At 32.0% G+C, this 27,567-nt stretch overlaps 13 protein-coding genes across 13 annotated transcripts; 6 read left to right on the top strand and 7 right to left on the bottom strand.

Annotated features, from left to right (window-relative positions):
• Window positions 1–891: 891 nt before the first annotated feature.
• RRN7 (Rrn7p) lies at window positions 892–2,457 on the top strand (the record flags this gene model as incomplete). The annotated part of the gene is made up of 1 exon (XM_011276141.1): window positions 892–2,457. One exon carries the CDS (start codon window positions 892–894, stop codon window positions 2,455–2,457), a length of 1,566 nt encoding a protein of 521 aa, XP_011274443.1.
• Window positions 2,458–2,633: 176 nt separating this feature from the next.
• Window positions 2,634–3,758, top strand: BN7_3291 (uncharacterized protein; the record flags this gene model as incomplete). The annotated part of the gene is made up of 1 exon (XM_011276140.1): window positions 2,634–3,758. The coding sequence occupies one exon, from the start codon at window positions 2,634–2,636 to the stop codon at window positions 3,756–3,758; it is 1,125 nt and encodes a 374-aa protein (XP_011274442.1).
• A 400-nt stretch (window positions 3,759–4,158) lies between these two features.
• Window positions 4,159–5,850, top strand: MUS81 (Mus81p; the record flags this gene model as incomplete). Its single annotated transcript, XM_011276139.1, has 1 exon — window positions 4,159–5,850. One exon carries the CDS (start codon window positions 4,159–4,161, stop codon window positions 5,848–5,850), a length of 1,692 nt encoding a protein of 563 aa, XP_011274441.1.
• A 137-nt stretch (window positions 5,851–5,987) lies between these two features.
• AGP11 (dicarboxylic amino acid permease) lies at window positions 5,988–7,709 on the bottom strand (the record flags this gene model as incomplete). The annotated part of the gene is made up of 1 exon (XM_011276138.1): window positions 5,988–7,709. One exon carries the CDS (start codon window positions 7,707–7,709, stop codon window positions 5,988–5,990), a length of 1,722 nt encoding a protein of 573 aa, XP_011274440.1.
• A 906-nt stretch (window positions 7,710–8,615) lies between these two features.
• BN7_3288 (Pantothenate transporter) lies at window positions 8,616–9,524 on the bottom strand (the record flags this gene model as incomplete). The annotated part of the gene is made up of 1 exon (XM_011276137.1): window positions 8,616–9,524. The coding sequence occupies one exon, from the start codon at window positions 9,522–9,524 to the stop codon at window positions 8,616–8,618; it is 909 nt and encodes a 302-aa protein (XP_011274439.1).
• Window positions 9,525–9,779: 255 nt separating this feature from the next.
• On the bottom strand, window positions 9,780–10,379 carry BN7_3287 (uncharacterized protein; the record flags this gene model as incomplete). Its single annotated transcript, XM_011276136.1, has 1 exon — window positions 9,780–10,379. One exon carries the CDS (start codon window positions 10,377–10,379, stop codon window positions 9,780–9,782), a length of 600 nt encoding a protein of 199 aa, XP_011274438.1.
• Window positions 10,380–11,115: 736 nt separating this feature from the next.
• On the bottom strand, window positions 11,116–12,816 carry BN7_3286 (dicarboxylic amino acid permease; the record flags this gene model as incomplete). The annotated part of the gene is made up of 1 exon (XM_011276135.1): window positions 11,116–12,816. The coding sequence occupies one exon, from the start codon at window positions 12,814–12,816 to the stop codon at window positions 11,116–11,118; it is 1,701 nt and encodes a 566-aa protein (XP_011274437.1).
• A 1,872-nt stretch (window positions 12,817–14,688) lies between these two features.
• Window positions 14,689–15,129, bottom strand: BN7_3285 (uncharacterized protein; the record flags this gene model as incomplete). The annotated part of the gene is made up of 1 exon (XM_011276134.1): window positions 14,689–15,129. One exon carries the CDS (start codon window positions 15,127–15,129, stop codon window positions 14,689–14,691), a length of 441 nt encoding a protein of 146 aa, XP_011274436.1.
• Window positions 15,130–15,996: 867 nt separating this feature from the next.
• On the bottom strand, window positions 15,997–17,693 carry BN7_3284 (putative amino-acid permease; the record flags this gene model as incomplete). The annotated part of the gene is made up of 2 exons (XM_011276133.1): window positions 15,997–16,763; window positions 16,895–17,693. 2 exons carry the CDS (start codon window positions 17,691–17,693, stop codon window positions 15,997–15,999), a joined length of 1,566 nt encoding a protein of 521 aa, XP_011274435.1.
• Window positions 17,694–19,363: 1,670 nt separating this feature from the next.
• BN7_3283 (uncharacterized protein) lies at window positions 19,364–19,786 on the top strand (the record flags this gene model as incomplete). Its single annotated transcript, XM_011276132.1, has 1 exon — window positions 19,364–19,786. One exon carries the CDS (start codon window positions 19,364–19,366, stop codon window positions 19,784–19,786), a length of 423 nt encoding a protein of 140 aa, XP_011274434.1.
• A 1,129-nt stretch (window positions 19,787–20,915) lies between these two features.
• RVS167 (amphiphysin) lies at window positions 20,916–22,199 on the top strand (the record flags this gene model as incomplete). Its single annotated transcript, XM_011276131.1, has 1 exon — window positions 20,916–22,199. The coding sequence occupies one exon, from the start codon at window positions 20,916–20,918 to the stop codon at window positions 22,197–22,199; it is 1,284 nt and encodes a 427-aa protein (XP_011274433.1).
• A 1,045-nt stretch (window positions 22,200–23,244) lies between these two features.
• On the top strand, window positions 23,245–25,260 carry SAC7 (GTPase-activating protein SAC7; the record flags this gene model as incomplete). The annotated part of the gene is made up of 1 exon (XM_011276130.1): window positions 23,245–25,260. The coding sequence occupies one exon, from the start codon at window positions 23,245–23,247 to the stop codon at window positions 25,258–25,260; it is 2,016 nt and encodes a 671-aa protein (XP_011274432.1).
• Window positions 25,261–25,562: 302 nt separating this feature from the next.
• On the bottom strand, window positions 25,563–27,396 carry UBA2 (E1 ubiquitin-activating protein UBA2; the record flags this gene model as incomplete). Its single annotated transcript, XM_011276129.1, has 2 exons — window positions 25,563–27,271; window positions 27,360–27,396. 2 exons carry the CDS (start codon window positions 27,394–27,396, stop codon window positions 25,563–25,565), a joined length of 1,746 nt encoding a protein of 581 aa, XP_011274431.1.
• Window positions 27,397–27,567: the final 171 nt, after the last annotated feature.

Below are 27,567 nucleotides of genomic sequence, written 5' to 3'. Positions count from 1 at the left end.
AACCTAATTGACCCTTTCTTCAACCTTTGAATTTAATGAGATCTGTGGGTATATTTATGAAGAAATTGTCAAACTCAACTCGAGCTATCACTCATAACAAACTAGCCTATGAAAATCCTGGAAAGTATAATTACCATACAAAATGTCAGGCAGAGAAATCCGAGACGCGAATATTTTGTGGAGTAACAATAGAGAACAGCCCCCACCAGCCAAAACAGACACACAATCAGCAGCGGTGGGGGGCCTGATCTAAATCTAAAACTGAGTTATATAACCGAAAAAGACGCTTAATCAAGTCTGCTTTTTATCATTTAACAAAATTAGGCTCTACGTACAAGATCAAGGTCAACAACTCGTCATACCAAGGCCAGATAACTCTGTGTATACACTCATTAGAATCCCATCCATCAAGGCTACCCACGGATTCCTATAATAACATTTCAAGTCGCTAGCAATTTGCTAATCAAGTTCTTGAAAGACGTGGATGGAAAGATACTCCGGTGGTCCATTGGTACTGAAAGATCTAGCGCAACTTGCAAGACTGATCAGATTATGGATGTCAAACCGAGTAACTTAACACCGATTTAAAAGATGTGGGATTCAAATTTCATACTGATCCAATCACTCATCAGATACAAACACCATCTTTCATCTGAGTTTTAAAAGCTTATACTCGATTGAAGCTAAAACTCAAAAGCCAAATCTTGTTTACTTATGGGCGGAAATTCGCGGATTAATTGCTTAGTCATCTCTACGTCTACGCTTATATAATTTGCGCGAATTTTTCAATACCATACTAAAATTTTTTCTATAGTAGGTATTATTGTTTTGGAAATGAGATAATACTTGATCTTTTGATTTTTTATCAAGAATAGACTACCATAATATGATATGAGTGGGCCATGGATTAGAGGTACACGATGTGGTGTGGACAACTGTAGGTCTAAATACTATAGGTCTGTTGATGGTAGAAGAATTTGTCAATATGGTCATGTTAATGAAGGTCATATTGATTATAATGATGAAGATGATGATAATTTTGTTGTTACTAGAAGATTAAACATCCCACAAAGTCAACCTGGTATGTCCCAAGGGTCACAAATCACACCAGGATTAGAAAGAGATGAATCTAAAAGAAGATTATTTGGTAGAGCTGCTCGTGAATTATATTTTAAATGTTTTCAAACTATATTAAAGTTACAAATTAAATCATTAATTAATGAACATGGTGTACCTGAAGTTTTCGAAAAAGTTGCTAAAAATGTCTATTTACAATATTTGAATGCATTTTTCAATACAGATGAAGCGTTTGAATCATTGGGTTATGAAACAGCAGACTCTCATGTTACATCGGATGAAGAGTCTCAGAATCCAAAATTATTTACTAAGAAATTACCAAGTCATATTGATACTCTAGCTATATGTTACCTTGCTGCTCGCTATTTACAATTACCGCTTTATTTAAATGATTTAGTTCAATGGGCTACGTCAAGAAGAATACCATATATGAGAGCAAGTCATGATTTACCCAAGAATTTAAGTAGTCGTTTACCAAATATCATGCTGACGCTTCTTGATCCTGGTAAACCTCCAGTGAAAGGTGATATCTGCAACTCGGTGACCACAATCATGTCATCTATTGATATGGATCTGAAATTCAATTATAAACCATTATTGTTTAGATCAATTAAAGAATTGATCTTATCACCAGAAATTTATTTTGCAGTTTTAAAATTTATTGAATTGAATGATATTAATTTCAATTTTGAAAAATCATCAAGATCAGGATCACATAAACTAAGGAATACTGATTTTAGAAACAAATCACAAGTGATTTCATTTCCAGAAATCAAATTAATTCCAATCTTAATATGTGTAACAAAATTATACTTCAGCTCAGCTCATGATCGTGAATATAGATTACAATATGATTGGAAAACATGGTGTGAAACAGTTAACGATCGGAAAGTGAATGGTACTTGGTCCGGTGACTCAAATGATTTATTAAGTTCCTTATTTGTATCTAAGGATTCAATATCAGATGTTATTGATTGGAATGATAAACAAACTAAAGAATATTTGGATTGGTTTACTGAAAGAATTTTGGATCATCCTGATAATTCTGAAATTCCATTACATAAAAAGAGATTATATGATATTTTCCCTCTCCCAGAAGAAGAGATTGGAGTCGACAATGGGAATGGTGATGATCATGGTGATGATATGGATATGGACTTTGAAAACAATGAGGGTGAAGAGTTGGATACATATGAAGAAGCGTATCAAAGAATGATAACGGCTCCTATTGATTTCCCCATGCCGCTGAAGGATGAAGAAGCAACTATCATTGAGAATGTTCTTGTTGAAAATTTGTCAATGATGTTTGGTGTTACTGAACACCAATTAAGAAGCGCTTTGAGAAAATTCGAATCCCAGTATTTCAAGAAAATGATGTGATGTTTTTTTGATGATGTCTTTTCGTGATGTTTTACATCTGTTTACTTTTTTTTTTTGGCTTTGTGGATTTTTTGAAGATTCGGCGGCTAATCAAAAAAACATTTTTTGAAGCGTTACTGAGAAGTTGCAAACTTCCAAAAGTTCATTAACAGGAATCTCAAACGACAAATTTCAGAATGGGTTCAAAGAAGAAAGAGATCAGTCGTAAAAAGAAGTCAAGATCAAGGCGTTCAAATCAAACTACTTCACATTGGAAATCATTTTTCACTGCTGCTTTAAAGATTCTTTTGTTCCCAATCTATGTCACATATATCTTTTGGAGAACTTTGTTGATTGATAAACCACGGGAAGCTGCCTATGCTGTCAAAGAGACCTTCACCACGTTGTATGAAAAATCTAAGAATGGGTATAGAAAAGCTAAGAAGATCAAGCATAGAGGAAGGTTACAAGATCAAGTTTTGTTATTGGATGATTTAAGTGAAAGTGATGAAGAAGATGAAGTTATTAGAAATAGATGTAAGAAGAATGGGATAATTAAGAGAAAAACTGCATTTGTTAGAAGAACCGTTTTCACTGTTGGTCATTTCACTAAAGAAGGTTTCAGATGGATTTGGAGACTATTTATTAAAACTTTACATGTCAAAAGAACAACTCAAAAAAATTTAAAATGGTCTATAAGGACTTCATATGGTCTTTGGTCAGAAACTGGTAAACTTGTTGAAAAAATAAAGAATTTCCCTGGTGATTTAGTGATAACAGTAAAGAATTTTGTTCGTGAGGCTATAGAAGGTGATAATGAAGACCAATCACCTGAACAAGATGAGGATCCTAATAACTTTACATTGGAAGATCAATCTGATTTACCAGAACCAATTTCTTTAAGAACTTCTCAGGAATTAACATCACCTCAACATTGGCCAGATAGTCATGGTTTTCCTACGAAGGCTCCATATTCAAGAAGACCAATATCAAGAGGACGTCCTCAAACTCGCCAAAGTTTTTCCCAGAGAATAGAAGGTACAATTCCAGCAAGAAAGTTTTTCGCACCGCCAACAAATGAAGAATTGATTGATGATTATTTCAATACATACGATGCTATTCAACCACAAGATCCATATCGTCGTTTGGTTTATTCAAGGACAAGAAGACATCAATTAATTTCAGAAACTGATGCAGAATCCATGGATGTTAATCCAAGAAGTGCTAAAAATCAAGAATATGATGAAGATGAAGATGATCAGCAAGATGCTGGTGCTTATGATGAGATATACGAACCTAAACATAATGATGATGACTACTAGATATACTATAGATACACTTTTTAAAAAAATTACTGTTTGTTTTGTTTGTTAAATCTTCGCCTTTATGTAGATTTCATGATACGTCTTCATATAGTATTGACTCAATCTCTTCGTGTTTTGATGATTGAACGAGGTTCTGCTTTAATAACGCCTAACAAATGGCTGTAGGAAATAAATATACACCAAACAAATTCCCTTAAAATGAAAACTCTGTATTGAAGACGTTTCGTTTAGTTTAAAAAATTGGATCTGTGTCTGTCATTTTCACGGTTCAGTAGTTTCGTGTAAGTGATGATACTATAGAAAAAATTGTGACGCGATTGCTGAAATCAAAACAAAGCTCATCACAAATTCAATACCAATATAAGGCCTAGAAGTCAATACATCAGAACTTCCAAAAATGGATCTTCCCAATGATATCAAACATTTATATATAACATGGCTTGAAGAAGATGTTTTAGCTTATTCTCTGAGGAACCAAAAATCTGCACTATTATACACCAGAGCTTTGGAAAAACTACGAAATTACAACAACCCAGTTCTAACACCAAGAGAACTAATTCGGGTCCCATTCATAGGTGAAAAGATTGTTGGTCAGATGGAGAAAAGACTTGCAAAATACTGTGATGAAAATGGATATCAATTACCTGTGGGGATTAATGATACCCAAAGACAAGCAATAAAATTTAAAAGATCTAATCAAGATACAACAAATGATGATGATAATGTATCTGTTGAACCTTGTGGTCCGAGTTCTAAGAAGAGGAAGCCTGCAAAGCCTGCAAAGAAAAAGAAATATGTTCCTGTGAAAAGATCTGGTGGTTATGCGATTCTTCTTGTTTTATTGGAAAGAGATCCAGATTGTAATGGGCTTACTAAGAATGAGATTATTCAAAACGCTTCACCATATTGTGATAAAAGTTTCACATCAAACCCAGGGACAAATCAATTTTATTCTGCTTGGAACAGTGTGAAAACTTTGCTAAATAATGATCTGGTTAAAGTCGAGGGTAGACCTGCTCATTATTATTTAACTGATGAAGGTAAAGAACTTGCAAAGAATTTGAAAAGTGGTGATGATGTTGAATTTGGTGGTGCTCAGCAAAGCAGTAGTAGCAGAAGTAATACAGCTCCAAATGGAAGGTCAAGTGCACCAAATAATTTAGCAAGTGATCCACCAGATAATACTTTTGTTCAAGATGTTATACCAAGTGTGATACCGGCTCGTAATAGAACTTACCATGAATGGAATGGTGTTCGCTATCATTTCTGGGAACCAGGTTCATATTCTGTGAGGTTTGTTGTGGATAATAGAGAAATCAGATCAGTTAATGAACGTGATTTTTTTGATACGAAATTACAAACACTTGGTGTGAAAGCGGAATCGAGACCCTTAACCGTTGGTGATGGGATATGGATTGCAAGAAATAGAAATACAAATGAAGAAGTTGTCTTAGACTATATTATTGAACGTAAAAGACTAGATGATTTGGCTTCAAGTATCAAAGATGGTCGTTATAATGAACAAAAAGTTCGTTTGAAAAGGTCTGCTGTTCAAAATGTCTTCTATCTGATTGAGGAAGTTACAAGCTCTGATGTTCAACAAATGGCTGACGCTATCCAAACTGCTATGAGTATGGCTATGACTACTAGTAATTTCCACGTTAAAAGAACCAAAGATGCTGATGATACCATACAATTTATAGCAAAAACTACAAAGCAAGTTAGATCATTTTATCAAAACAAGAAGCTACTAGTATTGGAGCCAAGAAATTTAGAGTATCAACAAGATTACAAAAGAGTCTTGGACGAATTTAGAGAAAAATTCAATACTAGTAATGTTCTTTGCTCCCATATGTATTATACATTTGATACAATGTTATCAAAATCAAAACTTATGACAACAAGAGAATTATTTGTAAGGATGTTAATGACAATAAGAGGTGTTTCATTGGAGAAAGCTATTGCTATACAGAGAGATTTTAAAACCCCTAGACATTTATTCGAGAACTTTGATGCTAAGGATCCTGAATTGGCTAAGAAATATGGTAAAAGAATACAAGAACTCATAGGTGACCTCTACAAAAAATGAACGATATCTGATATTTAATGATGATCTATATAATGAATGAATGTGGAAATGCAATAAAATCAAACGCAAAATCAAAGAAAAAAAACTCATAATGTAATGAAAGTCATGCAAGTATACGCCTCTATGTTTTTGTATATTTATGCCCATAAAAGCACTTTGAGATAGTCCCAGCTTCTCAATTTTGGTGCAGGTGGCTCTGGATTTTCTTCAACATCTTTAAATAGTGGAGCTAAGTCAACTTCATGTGGTCTCAAATATCTTGTTTTCTTAAATATTTTCCAGAATAAGAACAATCCAAATGAAAATGGTAAAATGAAATAGGCTGCAAAGAAGTTATCAATTTGAAAGTGGCCAGGTATGAAATTTTTGAACCCACCAGTTATCAATACAATGATAGCAGCAATACCTGAGATCCAAGCAGCTTGTGGTCCATATTTAAATTTATGTGGCAGTCTATCTCTTGAGATCCCCTGTACTTTCATTGCTCTTGTCATATGTATATGATTAGCTGACATTAAAATCCAACCAAGTAAATAATTTGCAGATGATAGAGTTTGGAACCAATTGAAAACATTTGCAGAATTTTTAGAAACATTCATATATGCTAATGGGGTAAATGCTGCAAAAAAAATGGTACCGACCCAAGGTAACCCATTTCTATTAGTCTTGAGGAATATTCTTGGTGCTTGACGCTTAACAGCTAATGCAAACATAGTTCTTGCACCATGAACAATAGATAAATTTGCATCACTAAATGCAGATGTTAATATACCAGCATTGATAATGTGTGGAACAACTTTAATTTTGGCGTTATTAACTGCAATTACAAATGGGGAAGATTGAGCATTACCTGTTGAATTAGTCAATTTTGGATCATCTGAAGCAACTATGAGTGTTAGACAAAGCACTGTGATTAACATAATGATCATTGACCTGTAGAAAATCCTCTTACAAGCACTAAAGACAGTTCTTCTTGGATTTTCAGTTTCAGCAGCTAAAGCAGGAACAGATTGAACACCACCATATGAATAAACAGCACCTGTCAAGACTTTCCAGAAACCAATAAATTTACCTAGGTTACCTTTTGCAATATACTCGTTGAAAGGACCAGGTTTATGCCAGAATTTGAAACCTATCACCTCGTGGGTTGGTCCACCACCTGAAGTTATAACAATTGAGATGATTATAAGGCCAGCAAGTAACATGATCTTTATTATTGCAAAACCAAATTCTATTTCAGCATAAAATCTAATATTATAAGAGTTTGTAGCTAAAATCAAAGCAATTATTATAGTTATCCAAGCAGCCTCGGATATGTCAGTCCAATATGAGATTAAAACAGCACTTGAAGATATCTGACCTGGTAACATACAACTCCAAACACTAATCCATCCAAAGGCAAAACTCCAAGCTGGATCTATAAACTGTTCCAAGTGGCGAACAGTAGCTGAAGAGACGGGCATCAATGAAGCGACTTCAGCTAGAGCCATTTGATTCATCCCGACTATAATAGCCACTATGGCATAGGCTAATAACATACCAGCAGGTCCAGTTGTAGCTAGGACCCCACCAGAGGAAAGAAAGATACCAGTACCAAAGACATCAATCAATGCCAGCATCTGTATATGGCGCTGCTTCAACGTACATTGTAATCTATCACGATCTTGACCAAATACTGAGGATTCATTACTATCAACATCATCCGTTAGTTTTGTGGTTTGTTTTACGTCTCTTTTACCTTGTTCAAGCCTTGAAGCATCGTTGAAAAGGGGAGAGTTCGATGAAGTTGAATTTATAGAATCTTGAACATTCCATTCTTGATCAGAGTCTTCTCTGTAATTCTCAACATTCCGGCTCATTTTCAATGCCTGGAGATAATATCATGTGTAGGAAAACACAAAGATTAATACCTATCATTATAACAGGATTCCCAGAGGCTTATATTTATACCACTAAATTGGATTTCTATTAGAGGCCTAAATCTTTGGAAAGGATGTAATTCGGAGTATATTTTACAATTTACTAGGGCATAGGCAGCAGTACCAGTTTTGGTGTAAATCTACGGGGATCAAACCCATTACCGCGTTTGTTAATAACTTCGTGAAACCGAAACCTGCTTGAGCATGAATTGTACTCTTCAACCAGTCGCCTTGAATAAATAAAGATGCTTAAAAGATATGGGATATTGGTCAATGGTCATTGAATATGCTATGTGACGTTTCGTTGTGGCCTTCAGGGGCTCTAGAGTCTAGTGCAAACCTTCTCACTAAAAGTAGATGTTTTAGCTACGATTAATATGAACTAGTAGTGTCGTACTATCAAATCACGAATAGTGAGTATTGGTGAGGATTAATTAGTAAGAATAGTACCTGCCTTCAATAATCGTATTGTCATTGGATGCATTGACTATTTGGTGCTTACTTTTGCCAGTCTCTGATTGGTGTTCAGGAATATACTTCGTCAAATTTCCACTAACGTATGCAGTAGGTTGCGTTTAGATTATCAGAGATTTTCGAGATTGAAACGTTTCCCTGTGTACCAGTTTTCATATATCAATTTGCCAGTTGAAACTTGATTCACTAAAGGTTCAAATCTCAAAGTTCGTGTATTTACGTTGTAATTTACCTCGGGCTACGCAAATGTTCTTAAAATGTGTATATGTGTATATATGAAAATTCTGCTGCTGATTACTTACTCCAGTTGATTTCCTATCAAACAATACTACCTACATTATCAGCTTGATCTTCGATATATTAACAGTTCCCTCAACTACTGATATGTCCCAAATCATGTTCAGTTTTACCTTCAAGGGCTTGATCTTCAATATAATCTCTCTTTCTTCTTTGATAACGATCAAACCATAAAACCACAAATCCTGTAAAGAAACTAACGATACAAATACCCAATGATATCCTAGTACCTTCTTCGAATTTTGGAGCATAATCAGTATTGAAAGCTTTTATCGAGAACCCTGTTAAAGGTCCAATATTAACCAGATTCAAAGCACCTAAAACAGCAGCTCTTAATTGATTATCTTCTCTTGTCATTTCATTTGCCCAAGAACAACACAATGTCGAGATTAAACCACTTATACCAGCTGTTATATAGGCATAAAACTGGGCAGCACGAGGAACATCCCATTTAACTAGAATTGACAAAGCAATGATCCAAATAGTATGTGCAACTGTCATTACTTCCCAAAATCTTCCAATCACGTCAACAAGAAGCCCACCAACAACACACGCGACAACATTGAATGCTGAAGTTGAAGTTGGTAAATTATTTCTTTGATAAAGATTGTAACCTTGAGCTTTCAAAACAATAGCCCAATATCCTGCTGCTTGATCTGGTAAATGACCAACGGTATAATAGAAGGTGAAAACGTAAAATTGCCAGGATGTAAGCATCTTTTTCACAACTTTAAGATTAAATTTGCTAGCAATTTCAACTTTTTTAATGACTCTAACACGTTCAGCACAAAAATCTAAGTCTTTTTGAGATAAAAATTTGTTTGGCTTAGCTTGGGTAGGTGAATCAGGAATAACCAAGTATCCCAAGATGGCAATTGGAATTGTGATGATGAAGTCAATGACGAAAATCCATCTCCAACCTGGAAGTCCAGCTTTTCCATCTAATGTTCTATAAACTCCCGACTGGATATAACCACCAAACATTGTACCCAGAGCTGTTCAAATTGGTTAGTGATATCAAAATTTTGACAGGTCATAGGTGTACTTACCTCCTGATGCAATGAAAAGAGCAGTTCTAGCACTCAATTCTTCTTTGGTAAACCAGGTTCTGCAAAACTGTTAGTATATGGTAGATGACAATCAAAAATCATAAACGTACCCCAAAATATAGTGTAAAATTGGAAAGCATCCACCCTACGGTACAATTGAGTTAGTAAAGAAAGGATTCACTATCAAAGTTCAAAGATTATAACTCACTTCAAGACCACCCTGTATCAATCTAACAACCATCAAAGTCTTGTAACTTTTGCATGTAATCACCAGTAAACACATGAGCCCCCATAGAATTTCAAGAATTGGTAATAAGATATGTGGTTTTACCTTGGTAACAAGAACAGTTAGTGGTAATCCCATCACGGAATAAACAATGTAAAAAGACATGGTCAACCAGTTATACATGGATCCGTGTAAATTCAAATCTTCTTTCATACCAGAGACATATGCATTAGATATATTAGATTGATCAAGATATCTGATGAAAAAACTAAGACAAACATAAGTCAAGATGATACAATCAAGTTTGAACACTAATTTCTTTTCATATTTTGAACGACCTGGTGGATTCCAGAAAAATGGCTTTCTTTTCTCTTTAGGAGCTCGAGGACTCTTGGTGGACCAAAAAAGTTCCCATCTTTTCTTAAAAGGGATGCTATACTCATCAACATCTGTTTTCAAAATGGAATTTTTTTCACCAATACTTGATTGTTCCTCGATGTTGACATCTAAGCTTTTTGAATCAGCTTCTTTGGCTTCTTTATGCGCCTCGTTATCTTTGGACATTTTGGCAAGATTGGGGGATCTTTCAAGTTTCTAGGCTTTCATAATCGAATATATTGACCAAAAGTTCCAATGAGATTCATAAGACTTTATATAAGTCTGATCGTCTGCTGATTTGGATTTAAACAATGGCTACTGGAGGTTGTTTGACAAGAATCACCAAATTCTGACTTTCCAATCGATAAATGTGTTGCATGTGGTTAATAATGCCACAGCTAAACATCGTAAGTGAAAGTAAGGACAATCAACCCGATTCCCAGTTTATACATCCACAATAATGTGACCGTTGACGGTTTTCTGCGACTTCTGTAGCTTAAAAGTTGAAAGTTGAAACGTATTTGAGTACTACTATGACCGCGAATCAACAACTCCACAAAGCACGTAATCCACAGTGTGTTTAGAAGCTGGATCATATAAATGTGAGCCGATGAAAGATGTGAGAACTTAGAAGGCCAAAGGGACCGGTTAAAACTGCACTCTATTGATCGGCTCGTATATATACTATATGTTCATGATACATATCATATATATGAGCTTTAAATGGTATTGGTATCAATATTGGTACTGAATTCTGATAACGTCATGAACTTTTTGTTCGTTTGCATGATAATTATTAAGTTTATTCTTATCACTTGACATCTACAAATAAAACTATTAGGTTAAAAAACAACGGTTAATTAAATTAATTAATGAATTTCTTGCAAGAAATATGGGAGCTTATGTAGTCTAAAGATAAAACTCATGACCAGAGAAGCGTTATCCACCTCCATCCAGTTAATTTTGGGGCAGGTTCTTCTGGATTTTCTTCGGCATCTTTGAACAGCGCTTCTAATTGAACTTCATGTGGTCTATAATATCTTGTACCTTTAGCAAATTTCCATCCAAAATAAAGACATAAAGATAATGGAATAACAAAGTAAGAACTAAAAAAACTTGAAATTTGGAAATTACCATGAATGAAATTTGCAAATCCACCAGTTAGAAGCAAGATGAATGAAAAAATACCAGAAATCCAAGCAGCAGGTGTTGCAAACCTCAAAGTATGTGGCAATCTTTCATTTGGTATACCTTGTGCCTTCATAGCTCTTTTGAGATGGATATGATTAGCAGATATTAATATCCAGCCCAGTAATAAATTTGAAGAACCTAAAGCTTGAAACCAACTAAAAACATCAGCTGCTTTTTTTGACACATTCATATATGCCAAAGGTAACAATGCAAATGCAAACAGATTTCCAACCCAAGGATTTCCATGCTTGTTTGTTTTCAAAAACACTTTTGGTGCTTGATGTTTAACAGCCAAAGCAAATAGCGCTCTTGAGGTGTTGACTATGCAAGCATTAGCTGCACTAAAAGCAGAGGTAAGAACAGCAGCATTGACAATATGTGGCAAAACTTTGATTTTTGCATTATTCATTGCAATCACAAATGGGGAAGAGCTAGCATTACCTGATGAGTTGGCAATTTTAGGGTCATCAGAAGAGACAATCAAAGTTAAACAAAATACTATAATCAACATCAATATACTAACTCTGTAGAAAATTCTTTTACAAGCTGTAAATACAGTTCTTCTTGGATTTTTAACTTCAGCAGCTAAATTTGGTACAGCTTGAACACTACCATAGGAATAAACAACAACTGTGAAAGTTTTCCAGAACCCTGCAAATTTCCCCAAGCTACCTGTAGTGATGTATTCTTTGAAAATGTTTGATTTTTTCCAAAATCTGAATCCTATTGTCTCATGACTTGGTGCGCCTCCCGCTGTAATAACAATAGAAACAATAATCAACCCTATTAATAAGCAAATCTTTATCATTGCAAACACAAATTCGACTTCACCATAAAATCTAACATTATATGAATTAATTGCAATAATGATAGCAATCACAATGGTTATCCAAACTGCTTGGTTTATATCAGACCAATATGAAATAATTAAAGCAGCAGCACTAACTTCACCAGGGACAACCATTGTATAGACATAAATCCAACCATAAGCGAACCCCCAAGCAGGATCAACAAATTGTTCTAAGTGACGAATAGTAGCAGCTGTTACTGGCATTAAAGCAGCAACTTCAGCTAGAGCCATTTGATTTAACCCAACAATCAGAGCTATACCAGCAAATGCAATTAATGTCCCCAAAGGACCTGTTGTAGCTAAGACCCCTCCACTTGATAAGAAAATACCTGTACCAAAGACCAAAACCAAGGCCAACATTTGAAGATGACGTTGTTTTAAAGCTGGTTTCAACTTGTTACGATCCGCACCAAAGATGGAGGATCCATCTGATTCACTTCCTATACTATATTGGTGATCTATACCTGCATCTTTCTCTGGATCATCTCCATTATGGTTCAACTGACTGTTTATTGAATGTGTGTCAACACCATGGTCGATTTTTGATACTTCTGAGCTAACATTATCCTTGTTTATACTCATTGTTAACAGAATAGGTGTGACCAGTGTTACATTTTTTGTCTTTGTAGATATTGGTGGATCAGTGAATCTTTATATGGTATTCCATGATATTTGAGTTTCGTAAGGCATTACGAGCAATAGCGGAAACCAAAATTTTGTTATTGCCTCTTGATACGTCGTGATTCCATTGCAGCTTTAATATTTACTGTGGAGTATTTCATACATTAAGAATTCAATCAACGTCCACACATCTTTTATCATCAAGCCCTGATATAACTGGCATCTAATAAAAATGACTTCCAGAATCAACAATAAATATTCTCTTTCCTATAATTATCTTACTCATCTTACCCAATTTGCATGTTTACTGTTAAAGCTCAGTACATTTAAAGTTTGATTAAATCATGATAATGGCGTTTCTGGTGAAAGACAAGCTGTGGATACATATAATAATTGTGGCGTTCAAGCTCTAAAAAAATGTACCTGATAAATAATAAATACAACATATCCAGTATCTCACAGCTCAAGAAATCATAAGCGGTTCTTTATTTTAGTATGCTCTGCTTTTCTTAACATTGTAAAGTTTGGCAAATATGGTCTCTTTTGGTACTATTCTATTGTTTTGTTTTATAGCTAGCTGAATATCATAATTTTTTATCCAACTTTCGGCCCACTTTGAAAATTCTCAGATCTCGCCCGATCGGTTTTAAGCGGAAAGGCACTTAAATAACGTCTACTAGTTGCGAACGAAAACAATACGATTTTTTGTATAAAGAATTCACAATGATCTCATTAGTTCAACTTTTTGGGAACCAGAGCTTAGTTAAACTAAATATTGAGCTGAGTTTAATATCATAGATTAGTTTCTCTCCATTATAAAGTTCTCATGGCCGTTCAATCAATAAGCCAAAAACACCTATCTCTTCAAATGCCTCATTTTTGTATTACTTTTTGAAACAATGTTCTCATGACAAATTTATAACAGGAACTAGAAGTTTCCTGAAATTCCTTCCTCTCGATCCTGATTCATTTCTCCATGGATATTAACCATTGATTGAGACCTCTAATGGTATTTGAAATATTTGGTATATGTGCAGGTGCTTCATGAAGTGGTCAAAATTAATATCCATCAAATTTTTTCAGCAAAAATGTGACTTCCAAACATGTTGGTCAAGCTAACTATGTCGTCTATTATCTTCAAATACTCATGAAGAAGAAGAATTGATGGTTAGAAGATCAAATCAATAATATACCAATTGTGTGATCGGGTGTTGAAGGTTTTATCTGAAGTTGTCTCTTAATGTCTACAAAAGTATCGAATCTTATTCTATTAAAATTTTCATGATCACTGAACACTAATTGGGGAAAAACCCATCATCATTGAGACACTAGTAGAGAATTAACCAGGCTCTCAAATGGGAAAATAGGGATCTAATAAAATAAGAATTAATCAAAGAAATGTAAAAAGTAAATGAAAAAAGGAAATGTGAAAAGTAAATGAAAAAAATGTATGGCAAGGATAAAGTGAAAAGGTTTATGAGAATGTGTTATAATTAATGAAAAGGAATGTTTTTTTTCACGTATAATTATGATACGTGAAAGGGTTTTTGATAATTTTTTTTGAGTTTTGTTAATTAATTTAATTTTTTTGAGAATTGTTTCGATTTCTTTTTTGAAAATGACAATTAGTTGTAAGTCGATTGATCATTTTCATGTTTCTTCAAACACAATTGTTGAATTTTTTGAATTATTTTTTGATTTTTTTTTTTTTGCTTTCTGGGTTTTTATATTAATTTTTTTGTTTTCACTTTTCTAATTAAACTCAATCTTTGTTTTATATTTCAAATTATACCTGCTAGCTTATGGAGTCGTCCTCTTGACAATCCCATGACACTACCAATCTAATAACAAGATTAGTTCATTTAAGAGAAACACCAATGCTGGTATGGTGGTAATATCCAGGTTGTTCACTAAATTTTGTAATCTTTTCATTTCAACATAAATAAAGATCTCAATGGCGAGCTGTTCATTGATGTAGTTCAGCAGACTTTCCAGATTGGTAATGCAAGTTTTATATTTAAGCACAACAGTTTCGTTTTGGATTGTAACATACTCTCTTAGAGCTTGAACGACACTCAAATCTAATTCTTCATCTTCTGTATCAAGATTTATGTCAATGACATACGTCTTCAAAATTTCTTCATCATCCTTTGTTACTATCACCAGCATGTTCTTTATCTCATTTGTAGTAGTTGAACAGTTTCCCCTGTGAATAATCTCAAAATCTGTAGCGTCAATGCTTTTCAAGCAATTTGTGGATCTAAACGTTCGCATATCTTCAAGAGGACGACGAGACGAAATGTAAATGTAAACTCTCTTATGAAATCTAATGGTAATATTGATTCAGCAGCAGCACTTTTGCTTTACCTGTTTGGTTATATTAACCATTATTCATGACCAGCAACAAAATCCCCAAATACTTATGTACTTAAATTGCATGTACAAATTTTGAATGAATTTTTGACCACAAAAACGATAAAGTTCAGCGTCATTTTAATCTTTGTTTAAAGATCAAATCTCCTTAGTTCATAACGTGACATATCCCAGTACCATAATCATCAACACCAAATTAGAGAACAGATGAATACAGCGTTTTAGCTTCCCTTAATTTTGAATAACAAATAACATTTAACAGCTTGAAGTTTGACCCTTTTTTTCCATTGTAGAAGATGTAGCACAAGCACCGTGCTTTTTATCTCTAGTACACCATTGGATACATCACCATCTAAAATATCACCGTGTTTCATGTCTATCAAAAACGCCCTTTTATCTTTTCTTGTAGTTGAATCTCATAAAACAAAAGTGTTGATGTTTTCAATACAAAAGAAATCCTTTAAACTTTGTACCCGCGAAAAAAAATATGTTTGATATTACACCCGAACCTGAAAATGATTATGGAATATAGCCTTTTAAAGCCATGAAAGAAAGGCGTGAGTTTAATATAATGATCAAGTTATACTAGCTAAGTATGATATATACGCTAATAATTGGATATACTACAGCTTTATTTATTCAACTTGAAAATATTTACATCATATGTGCGACCAAAACCAAGATAAATGAAACAATCACATGAACAGTATAATTCAAATACAATATCAAATAATAAAACACATAGAGCAGAAAATTAATATATACAAATCATGACCATAATAATGTTAAGATTCTCCAACCTTTAACTTTTGGAGCAGGTTCTTCAGGATTTTCTTCAACATCTTGGAATAAAGCATCTAATTCAACTTCATGAGGTCTATAATATCTGGTTTTTTTGAAAAACTTCCAAAAGAAATAAAGACCCCAAGATAATGGAATGATAAAATATGACGAGAAAAAATTTGCAATTGCAAATCTTCCTTTAACAAAATTTGTAAAACCACCAGTTAATAATAAAATCAATGATGCAATACCTGAAACCCATGCAGCATGAGGACCAAATCTAAATTTATGTGGTAATCTATCTCTTGAAATCCCCTGGGCTTTCATGGCTCTTGATAAATGGATATGATTAGCTGATATGAAGATCCAACCAACTAATAAATTAGCTGATGTTAGAGATTGAAACCAACTGAAAACATTAGCGGCACCTTTAGAAACATTCATATAAGCTAATGGCATAAAAATTGCAACGAATATAGATCCAACCCATGGTAAACCTCTCTTGTTTGTTTTGAGGAAGATTCTTGGAGCTTGATGTTTAACTGCCAAAGCGAATAAAGTTCTTGAACCTTGAACAATTGATAAATTAGCAGCACTAAATGCTGAAGTTAATACTGCGGCATTGATAATATGTGGAAGAACTTTAATGTTTGCATTTTTGATGGCAACGACAAAAGGTGAATGTTGAGCATTACCACTTGAACTTGCAATTTGTTTATCATTTGATGAAACAATCAAAGTTAAACACAACACTGTAATCATCATTAATATAGTAACTCTATAGAAAATTCTTTTACATGCTGTAAATATAGTTCTTCTTGGGTTTTAACTTCTGCAGCTAATGAAGGAACAGATTGAACACCACCAAATGAATAAACTGTACCTGATAAAGTTTTCCAAAAACCTGCAAATTTACCTAAATTACCCACAGTGATATATTCTTTGAAAGGGCCTGGATCTCTCCAGAATCTAAATCCAATAGTTTCATGATTTGGGCCACCACCAGAAGTTATAACAATTGAAACAATGATTAACCCAATTATTAATAAAATCTTAATCATAGCAAATACGAATTCAACTTCACCATAAAATCTAACATTATAAGAATTTGTTGCAATAATTATAACAATAATTATTGAAATCCATGCAGCTTGAGAAATATCAGTCCAATATGAAACAATAACAGCAGCAGCACTAATTTCACCAGGCATAATAGCACCCCAAACAGATATCCAACCATATGCAAACCCCCAAGCAGGGTCAATAAATTGTTCTAAATGACGAACAGTAGCTGAAGAAACAGGCATTAAAGTTGCAACTTCAGCAAGAGCAACTTGATTCAACCCCACGATAGTGGCAACTAATCCAAAAGCAATAAGCATACCAGCTGGTCCTGTAGTAGCTAAGACACCACCAGATGAAAGGAAAATACCTGTACCGAAAACACCAACTAAAGCCAACATTTGAATATGACGTTGATGAAGTGAAGTTTTTAAACGATTACGATCTTCACCAAAAACAGAAGAGGAATCTGATTCACTACCATCTTTAACTTCTTCTTTGATGTTCTGTTTCCCCCTTTCTAGTTCATTAATATTATTTGATAGATCATATACTTCAACATTATCATTACCATCTTGTGATGAAGAAGATTCACTTTTAAACTTTGTCAGCCAAGACATGATGAATCAACAATAAGATTTAAATCTAATGAATATAAGTAAGCTTAATTATCTTTTGAAAAAATCTGGATATCTTTAAGCTTATATGGAAATTTCTTATCACTTCTCAATCACGGGTATTTAAAAACTGTGGATGAGGAATACCATAACTTCTCATAATCCACGGAATAGACCATAAATTGTAAGCTTTATTGGTATATAATCATATATCTTGCTATCTGCTATTTAGGATGTTGTATCTCTGAATATGCCGTGTATTAAGCCACTGACAGGCTACAGCCATGAAATCATACACAGTAAAGTGACATCTGTCTGGCACTAAATCAAATAACTTCGAAGCAACAAACCAATCATAATTGAAGTTAACGCTTGAGTCCTCAGCCTTTGTCACTTAACGAGAAGAATAAACTGTGATGAAATGCGATAGTGGCGTCTGACACCACATTGACACTACTGTCAACTCTCAACTTTCAAGCCATACTCCATACTTCAAAATTCAGCTTCGGATATTCCAACTATGGCGTCTGAACAACCAAAATCACCGCACAATCTTTCAAGTAACTGTACCATACAAAACACCAGCGCTTTCATCTTGGATAAGTCGGCATTAGAGCGGTTCTTGGCTCTTGAGTTTTGGATCTTTGTGATGAAATAAACGGTTCCTTTATGAGTCAAACTCCATTATTTGATTTCTTGGTTTCGTTGAAGTTTTATTTTCTTATTGTTTGAAGTTTCCATGAAAATTTACACAATTTTTGAAGTTTCGCACACAATTTTTAGATTCAATTATATAAACTTCTGATTTTAAACCGTCTGTTCCATATCATTTGGGAAATTTAAAGCGTAAGTGGTTGTTTTGTGGAAGTATATATACCATGTAGAAATCCACTTAAGGACAGTCAATTATTAATGCCTAGGTACTACTTTTTTTTAAAACTACTTAAGATTCATTAATTTTGATATTCGATGATCAACCAGTCGATTGGAGTCTATATCTCTATATCTGACGATCAAATATTTGATCTATAATTTGCCTACGCTACATCAGATTACTTTGATCTAGATATATGGGCTATACGGAAACTTTTTACATCCGTTATAACTAATTATATCAATGTCTTTTTCTATTACACACTCAGCCTTCTGAAATAAACTATGGCTCAAACGCTCAAAGTTCAAACCATGAGAATTTAAAGAATATTTGAAGTCCATTAATTAACGAGGATACCATTTGAGTTGAATAATTACAAGTTATAACATATACATATCCATTATTATTTTTAAATTGATCTACTATTATGTTCTCATCTCGTTGTGATCTTGGTTCATAAAGAAACTTCAAGCGTTACTCTTTTCCATTTTGACTATACATTTCATGACACTCAAAAAACTACATCATATTGTTCTCTGTCTAAAATCATCTCATTCTTCCAGTATATTTGATTCATTGGAGAGATATCATACCCACTCAAATGTATATAATTCTCATTTTATAATAAGGAAAACAGAAAACAACTCCTTGAGATAAATGAGTGATTTATCTTAGAAACTATATAAATAGTATCCCAAAGTTTCAAATTCCATATTTTTGATTCATGATTTTACTTTTTCTTTACTCAAAAAACATATACTTATACAAATAATTATATTTTTACAATAACACATACACAATGTCCTACGATTTATTCGATGACCTTAATTTTGAATGGGATTTGGATTTGGAAGAAGCTTTTAACCAAATTCCCAACCAAACACACACGTCATATTTACAATATTTACAACAACCAACAAGTTTAGCAAGCTATAACAGCAGTTATGATCTTTCAAGATTTTTAATTAACATTATTTGTTTTATCATTATTAAGATTGGTTATGAATTATCAGCTATCATTCAACGTTCATCAACTTATGATCTTATTGTGAATGGTTTATTTCTTATTGGGATACTAGGTATATATTCTATTCGTATTGATGATGATGATAACAAATCAACAAGTAACATTGGTGAATCAACTACTGAAGAAGATTTAAATACTGAAAGTGAAGAAGAACAAGATGCTGCAAGTGATGAAGCTGAAAATGATGAAGAGTAATTCAATGTTTCAAATAACCGCTCATAATTAATTAACTCAAAAAATCTTTATTAGTTTAATTCATCTGTGGTCTAAAGCTTTAATTAATGACACTTAAATTATTCTTTAATTAATATGTAGACAATAACTCTCATTAGCTGATTCACTTATTCTGTATTACATCGAGTATATTAAATCGTTCAAGGACTTGAAGGGTGATCAAATTGTTGATCAAATCCTTATCTATATAATCTATTTTGGTAAGGGCAGTATATCTAAATTTTTAAATTATTCTCTTGATAATTAAAAAACTTTATATGAAATGATAGTGAATTTATAGTATATATATATTATTTAATCATGCTTTATCTATTAAATTAATCCAATTTAAAGCTAAAATTATAACTTTTTTTACTTAATTAAAATCTAAAAAAAATTAAATATAACCTCATAAATTTTAATGTTACTTTAAAATTAACAAAAAAAAATCTCAAAAAATTTCGATTTTCCAAAACGCTTATTTTGACACTAAAAGCATTACTAGTATAAACCTAGAGTTAAAATGAATCGTATAGATACTTAAAAGTTTTAAAAATACTAGAATAACCCTTAATAAATTGCATACTAAGTTAAAAGCCCAAATAAATTAGGCAAGATTCGAACTTCCATCTCATAGAAAAAAAAGATTAGCTCAGCTAACACTCTACTAACCAGACCAAATTCCACGAATACCAAAAATATCATGTTTATTTTTCCGCCACACCCAGATTACATAATCAGTTTTAACGCTGGGCGTAACAAATTTCAATTTGAGTGTAAATTTCCCAAAATAAAGGAGGCAACTTTCAGTTCCGATCAACACAAGTTGAATAGTATACGTATTGAAATTGAAATTTGATTTTGATTGAATTCAATTGATATTTATCATCATTGGTTTAGAAGGAAAACAAAAGGTTGAATTGAGTTGAATTGAAGTTTTTTAAAGATGAGTTTTAAAGGTTTTACCAAGGCCATTAATAGGGTATGTTTATACTTAAATTTGCATTGATTATCATTGAATAAAATGAATATAATCAATTGATTAAATGTTTATTGAAGACTACTAACAGTATGTTTAAAGGCCCCACAAAATTTTAGACAAAGGTTTAATATGGGTACAACAACATCAGATGCAGTTTATGAAGATGCAGAAAGAAGATTTAAAGAAATTGAAATTGAAACAAAAAAATTAAGTGATGAATCAAAAAAATATTTCAATGCAGTTAATGGTATGTTAACTCATCAAATTGGATTTTCCAAGGCAATGGAAGAAATTTTTAAACCAATTAGTGGGAAATTATCTGATCCAAATTCAACAATTCCAGAAGATAATCCAGATGGGATTGAAGCTTCAGAACAATATAGAGAAGTTGTTGGAGAATTACAAAGTACATTAAAACCTGATTTAGAATTAATTGATTCCAAAATTGTTAAACCTGCTCAAGAATTATTAAAAATTATTCAAATGATTAGAAAAATGTCTACAAAGAGAGCTCATAAACAATTAGATTTAGATAGACATTTAAATAATTATAATAAAATTGAAGCTAAAAAGGAAAAAACTCCAAAAGATGAAGAAAAATTATATAAAGCTGAAGCAGATGTTCAAATTGCACAAGAAGAATATGATTATTATAATAATATGTTGAAAGAAGAATTACCAATTTTATTTCAATTAGAAGCACAATTTGTTCAACCATTATTTGTTTCATTTTATTTTATGCAATTAAATATTTTTTATACATTATATAATAAATTTGAAGATATGAAGATTCCATATTTTGATTTAAATTCAGATATTGAAGAATCTTTTAATTTAAAAAGAGGTGATATTGAAGAACAAGTTTCATCAATTGGTATAACACATTTTAAAGTTGGTCATGCAAGAGCTAAATTAGAATTAACCAAAAGACGTTATGGTAAAGCTGAAGAAGCTGGTGTAGTTGGACCAAATGGTACACCAATTTCATCACCAACAGGTTCAAATGCAGGATTACCAGCTTATACACCACCAACATCAGGTACACCAGGTTATACAGCACAAGGTTATCCAGATGAAAAGGCACAATATGCCTCACAATCAGCTTATGGAACACCAACAGGTCAATATGCAAGTCCATATGGTCAACAACAACAACCACAACAAGCATATTCAGCACCACCAGCACAAACATTAGCATCACCACCACCTAGTGGGATATCACCTCCAGTACCACAAGGTGAAACATGTACAGCGTTATATGATTATGCAGCACAAGCTGAAGGAGATTTAAGTTTTAGTGCAGGTAGTGTTATAACTATAGTTCAAAGAACTCAAGATAGTAATGGATGGTGGACTGGTTCAGTTAATGGACAAACTGGTGTTTTCCCAGGTAATTATGTTCAATTGAATTGAGTGGCTTGTTGCTTTTTGCTTGGTTAATTGTGTTCATTCTTTTGTATGATAGTTTATATAGTAATTAATAATAATGTTTGATAAGAGATACAATAGTATACGAGATTTACATGATTAACGTAGTTTGAAACATGGAGTGTATTCAAAGAGGACACATTCAAAGAGACAACACTATACAATATTATACACTATACACTATACAATACAATACAATATTACTAGAACACTATACCAAAACAATCAAAATCCATTCCAAATTGGTATTATTCAATTTCCAATTTCCTCCAGAAAGAATTTATGGATACCTATTCAATTACTATATTTGATGAAAATCATTACCTATTTAGGCCAAAACATATATGCATATATGCAATGAAAAAATCTATATTTAGTGCAGAAATCATAAGAAGATAGAGAAACTAGTAGAAAACATAGACAATAAAGAGTTGATAGAATGTGATATGGAATAATATAGAGTATATTAATGAAAAGACCAGAGATCATTTATACTAGTTATTATTTCTCTATTAAATTCCAATTGTCTATAGTAATCCAGCAATTTGTATACACTTGAATTGAATTCGCGGCTATAAATAACATTGGCCATTTGCAAGTCTAGACTCTGAGAATCAACTTAAGAAGAAAACAAAATTGAAATAAACAGGAAAAAAGTAGTAAAATAAACTAAAATATTCAATTTCAATTTAAATCCATTTCATTTTATTTCAATTGAATAATCAAATTATAAAAATCACTAGTTTATCAACAATTTCCATAATTCCCTTCATTTTTCATTGTTTTCCATTTCATATTGATGGCAAAAAAACAAAATTTAAAAAAAATCAAAACATCAACAAAAAACATCAATCAACAACTCAAACAACACAACAACAACACAGCGGTTCAATTCAAATCAATTCAGTCAGAGCATATTCAATCAAAGCTAATATTCATACAATACAAAGTCACAACACTCTTCAAAATTGGTTCAAAGTTCATCAATTGATTATTCCATACTTGATTAAGACGCGAAACTTCAACTAATATGTCTTCATCTAATGAAACTTCTCCAACAAGGGGAATTTCATCTTGGTGGAAACAAACATTCAAGAAAAATCAATCAAATGATAGTTTAAACTCACCTCCTTCTCAAAATATTGATGATGTTTTGAATCATCAACATAGAAATTCAATTGATCAATCATCAACTCCATTAACAAGACCAACTTTAAGTTTTAAATCAAAATCTTCAAATAATGTACGTCCAACTCATAATTCTTCATCATATCAATCAAATTCTCAAAATGAAGATTTTATAAGACAACAACGTGATTTTTTCATGGCTAGTCAAAATCAAAAATTTGGGTTTGGTAATGAAATTTTTGGTGTACCATTAGAAGAATCAATCAAGATTGCTGAATCTTTAATCTCTGTACCAAGTGATGATCCAAATGATTTTATTCATTATGGTAGAATCCCACTCTTGGTTGGTAAATGTGGTTCTTATCTTAAAAATAAAGGTTTACAAACAGAGGGGATATTTAGAGTTGCTGGTGCTTCAAGAAGAGTTAAAGAATTACAATATATTTTCAGTACACCTCCTGAATATGGTAGAAAATTAAATTGGGAAGGTTATACTGTTCATGATGCTGCTTCATTGATTAGAAGATTTTTAAATAATTTACCTGAACCTTTAGTACCACTTGCACTTTATGATGAATTTAGAGAACCTGTTAAATCAAGACCAAGAATCCTGAAACATATCAAGACAAGAAATGATTCAATTGAAAAAAGATTAAAAATTAAACAACAAAAACAAAATGGTGAAATTTTATCAATTGATGATAAAAGTGATTCTGAATTAACTTCAGAAGAATTAACTTTAAAAAAGCAAAAAGCTGCAAAAAGACAAAAAAAAATTGCAAAAGATCTTAGAAGCGCTTTAAAGCAATATCGTATCTTAATTGATAAATTACCTCAAGCTCAAAAACAATTATTATTTTATCTTTTAGATGTATTATCAATGTTTGCAGATAATTCACAATTTAATTTAATGCCTGCAAGAAATTTAGCTGCAATTTTCCAACCTTCAATTTTATCACACCCAAATCATGATTTAACTCCAGAAGAATATGCATTATCACAAGCTGTTGTGGAATTATTAATTGAATATTCTAAAAGATTATTACCAGATGTTCGTAAATATGAAAAAAATTCTGCAAATACAACAGGTACAAATGAATCTAATGAATTATCTTATTCAAATAGTGTTAAAAATTCTTCAACAAATTTATTATCAATTAATAGAAATCAATCAATTAATCATAAAAATAATAGACCTCATTCAAGATCTTTATCAAGTGCAGGTGGTGTACCTGATGGTATTAATCCAAAAGCTTATAATAATAATAATTCATCTAATCAACATAATCCTCATAGTGTTATAACTTCATCTGGTTTAACTAAAAATAGAACAAGATCAGGTTCAAATTTAATTGAAAATTTATCAAATCAAAATCATTCAGATGATGATTCTTCAGATGATGATGATATTTATCATCCTGCAAATTCTGATTATCCATCATCCCCCAAACAACAACAACAACAAACAATTTTATCAACATCACCAAAAATCCAAATTGATCAAGCACCTGATTTAGACCAAAATCCATCATTACAATCTACAACAATTTCATCACCAGAAACAAATACCATAGACCACGTAGTTGAAGGTGGTGGATCAACATCAACAAGATCAAGATCAATATCAGTACCAAAACATAAACCAATCCCAATACCCATTGTTAAAACTCCAACAAATTCATCAAATTCAAATTCTTTTAAAAGCAAGACATCACCTACATCACCTTCATTTCATGTTTCACATTTTTCAAGACCAAGACCATTATCAATGTTCACGGGGAATAGTAATTCATCTATAGAAGATTTTGGTAATGAAAGAGAAAGTAGATGGGGGAAAGATGATTTATTAGGGGTTAAGAAAGATCCTTGGTATAAAAGATTAAGAAGTAGTTCAAGATCAAGAAGTGAAAAAGAATGATGTTTTTGTTGTTTTATTCTGTGTTTTCTATCTTTTATGTTTGGTTTTTTTGGTTTTTGTTAGTTTAGGTTTTATCTTTTTTTACTCTTCTTTTAGGACAATCATTAATCAATTTTTTTTAGAAACTCTTTTTTTTTGCTAGGTGTTTTATAGTATTGAAAGACTATAGAGATGTGTTTTTTCAATTCCAATTGTTTTGAGTGTTTTTTTTTTTGTACGTTTGTTATATATTCTAATTAAATTTTCACATTCATTAATATAATATACATATGTAGCTAAAATTGATTGGCCTATTTGATATTTTAAATTTTTTGTTTTTTATCAAGATGTTCATCACTAGATTTTGAATCAATTTTTCTCTTCTCCACAGGTTCAACAGGTTCAATGATTAAAACATCATCATTATTATCATCAAGTAATTCAAAATCATCATCTTCATCTTCATCCTCTTTATTTTCATCTTTTTGTTCTTCAACTTTTGGTTTATTTGGAATTTCTAAATCTGGTAAATTAATTTCACCATCTTGGTTTAATTCAACATAAAAATCAATAGTTTTCTTAACATCAGTTTCATCAGAAATACTTAAATGTTCACCATATTTAATACCTAATTCCAATAATTTTCTTTCTTTATTATCATCAAAATCTGGATCATATAATAATTTTGATCCAAGACTTATTGAAATTTCTTCATCTTCATATCCATATTTATCAACTAATGCGGTAATCAAATCTTGGAAAGTTTTTTCATTATCTATATTAATAATACCACGAGGTATTGAACATGATGCACAATTTGGATTTGGGTCAGTTAACCATGAAGGTGAAACAAATTTTGAATTCCCTTGTGATGTATAAACAGATTTTGATTCTTCAATTTGTGTCCCGATGTCATTATTAAATAATTTAATTGATAATAATGCTGAAAATCCAGCAATTATAGCATTTGTTGTTGCAATTGCTGGTATTATATTACCTGCAATGGATTTAATATCAAATTTTGATTTTAATGGGATACCAAATATAAAAGATCTTAAATTTGCAGCTGAGGCAACAAATTCTAATGTATCTTCATCATCTTTATCAAATTCAATTTCCTTTTCACCTGATTTAACTCTTTGTTGTAAATTTTTAGTTGATTGGATGAAAACTTTTAAATTTTGTTCAATTGTCCATTGATTTTGTCCCGTTCCTAAATCTCCAGCTTTTGATAAATCAATTTGTGAAACATTTAATGGGATTGGTGGAGTTCTTGATTTCCAAAGACTTGTAATTAATAATAATTTTTCAATATCTTTTTGGAAAATTTTTTCAATAACTTTATTAGTAAAATTTTCATTAAGGATAGATTTTTTCAAATCATTTAATTCATTATTTTCATTAATTAAATTTTTAATTTCGTCTTTATTATCTGTACCTAAATTTTGATTTTCAGAATTTTCATCAATTGAAGAAATTTCATCTTCTGCAAATAATGAATTAAATAAAAAAGATTTTGCCCAATGAATACAATGAATTGGTTGTGATGGAGTTGATCTAATTGTACAAACTGGGAAAGTTTTTGGAGTTTCACGATGAACACAATCATAACATTCAGTTTTATTTGGGAATGTAGGTTGAGCTTGACCCTGAGTACCAGTGGTACCACTTTCCATAATTCTCTTATTTAAAAATAAACCAATTTTATTAATATAAGATCTTGCAGCAATATTATCTAAAGCATTGAAAATGATATCAAATTGTTTAAACCAAGATAATGGGAATAAATCAGTATCATAAATTGAACTTTGATATGGGATTAATTTAGTTTTTTGGAAATTAAAACTTTCCACTGCATTAACAGCAGTTGAAGCTTTTGGTTTCTTGATATCTTTTTGACGGAAAAGAAATTGACGATTTAAATTACTTAGATCAATTGTATCCAAATCAACAACATGAACTTCACCATATCCTAATAAGATCAAATCTTTTAATAATTCACAACCAATACCTCCAGCACCAACAAGTAAAACTTTTGACTATATGAATGTTAGTATACAGACACATACAACAACCCAATTAAAACCATACTTTTTGGATCTGTTCAAATCTGTCTTCACCAAGAACAGCTTGTAATCCTGATTTCCTAGTAGTCATATTCTTGTATATCTCTACCTTGTATTGTAATACCAATATTCACTAAAACGCGTATAAATCTATATTATTATAGTCCGAATTTGAAATAAAAGTCGCGAAAATATTCAATTCGCGAAAATGAATCAAATTCGCGGAAAGTGGTTACATCATCAATTACATAATCACAAATTC

Source organism: Wickerhamomyces ciferrii, contig 00088, assembly GCF_000313485.1.
Source record: "Wickerhamomyces ciferrii WGS project CAIF00000000 data, strain NRRL Y-1031 F-60-10, contig 00088, whole genome shotgun sequence".
Lineage (NCBI taxonomy): Eukaryota > Fungi > Ascomycota > Saccharomycetes > Phaffomycetales > Wickerhamomycetaceae > Hansenula > Hansenula ciferrii.
This window is presented reverse-complemented; position numbering and strand designations above follow the sequence as displayed.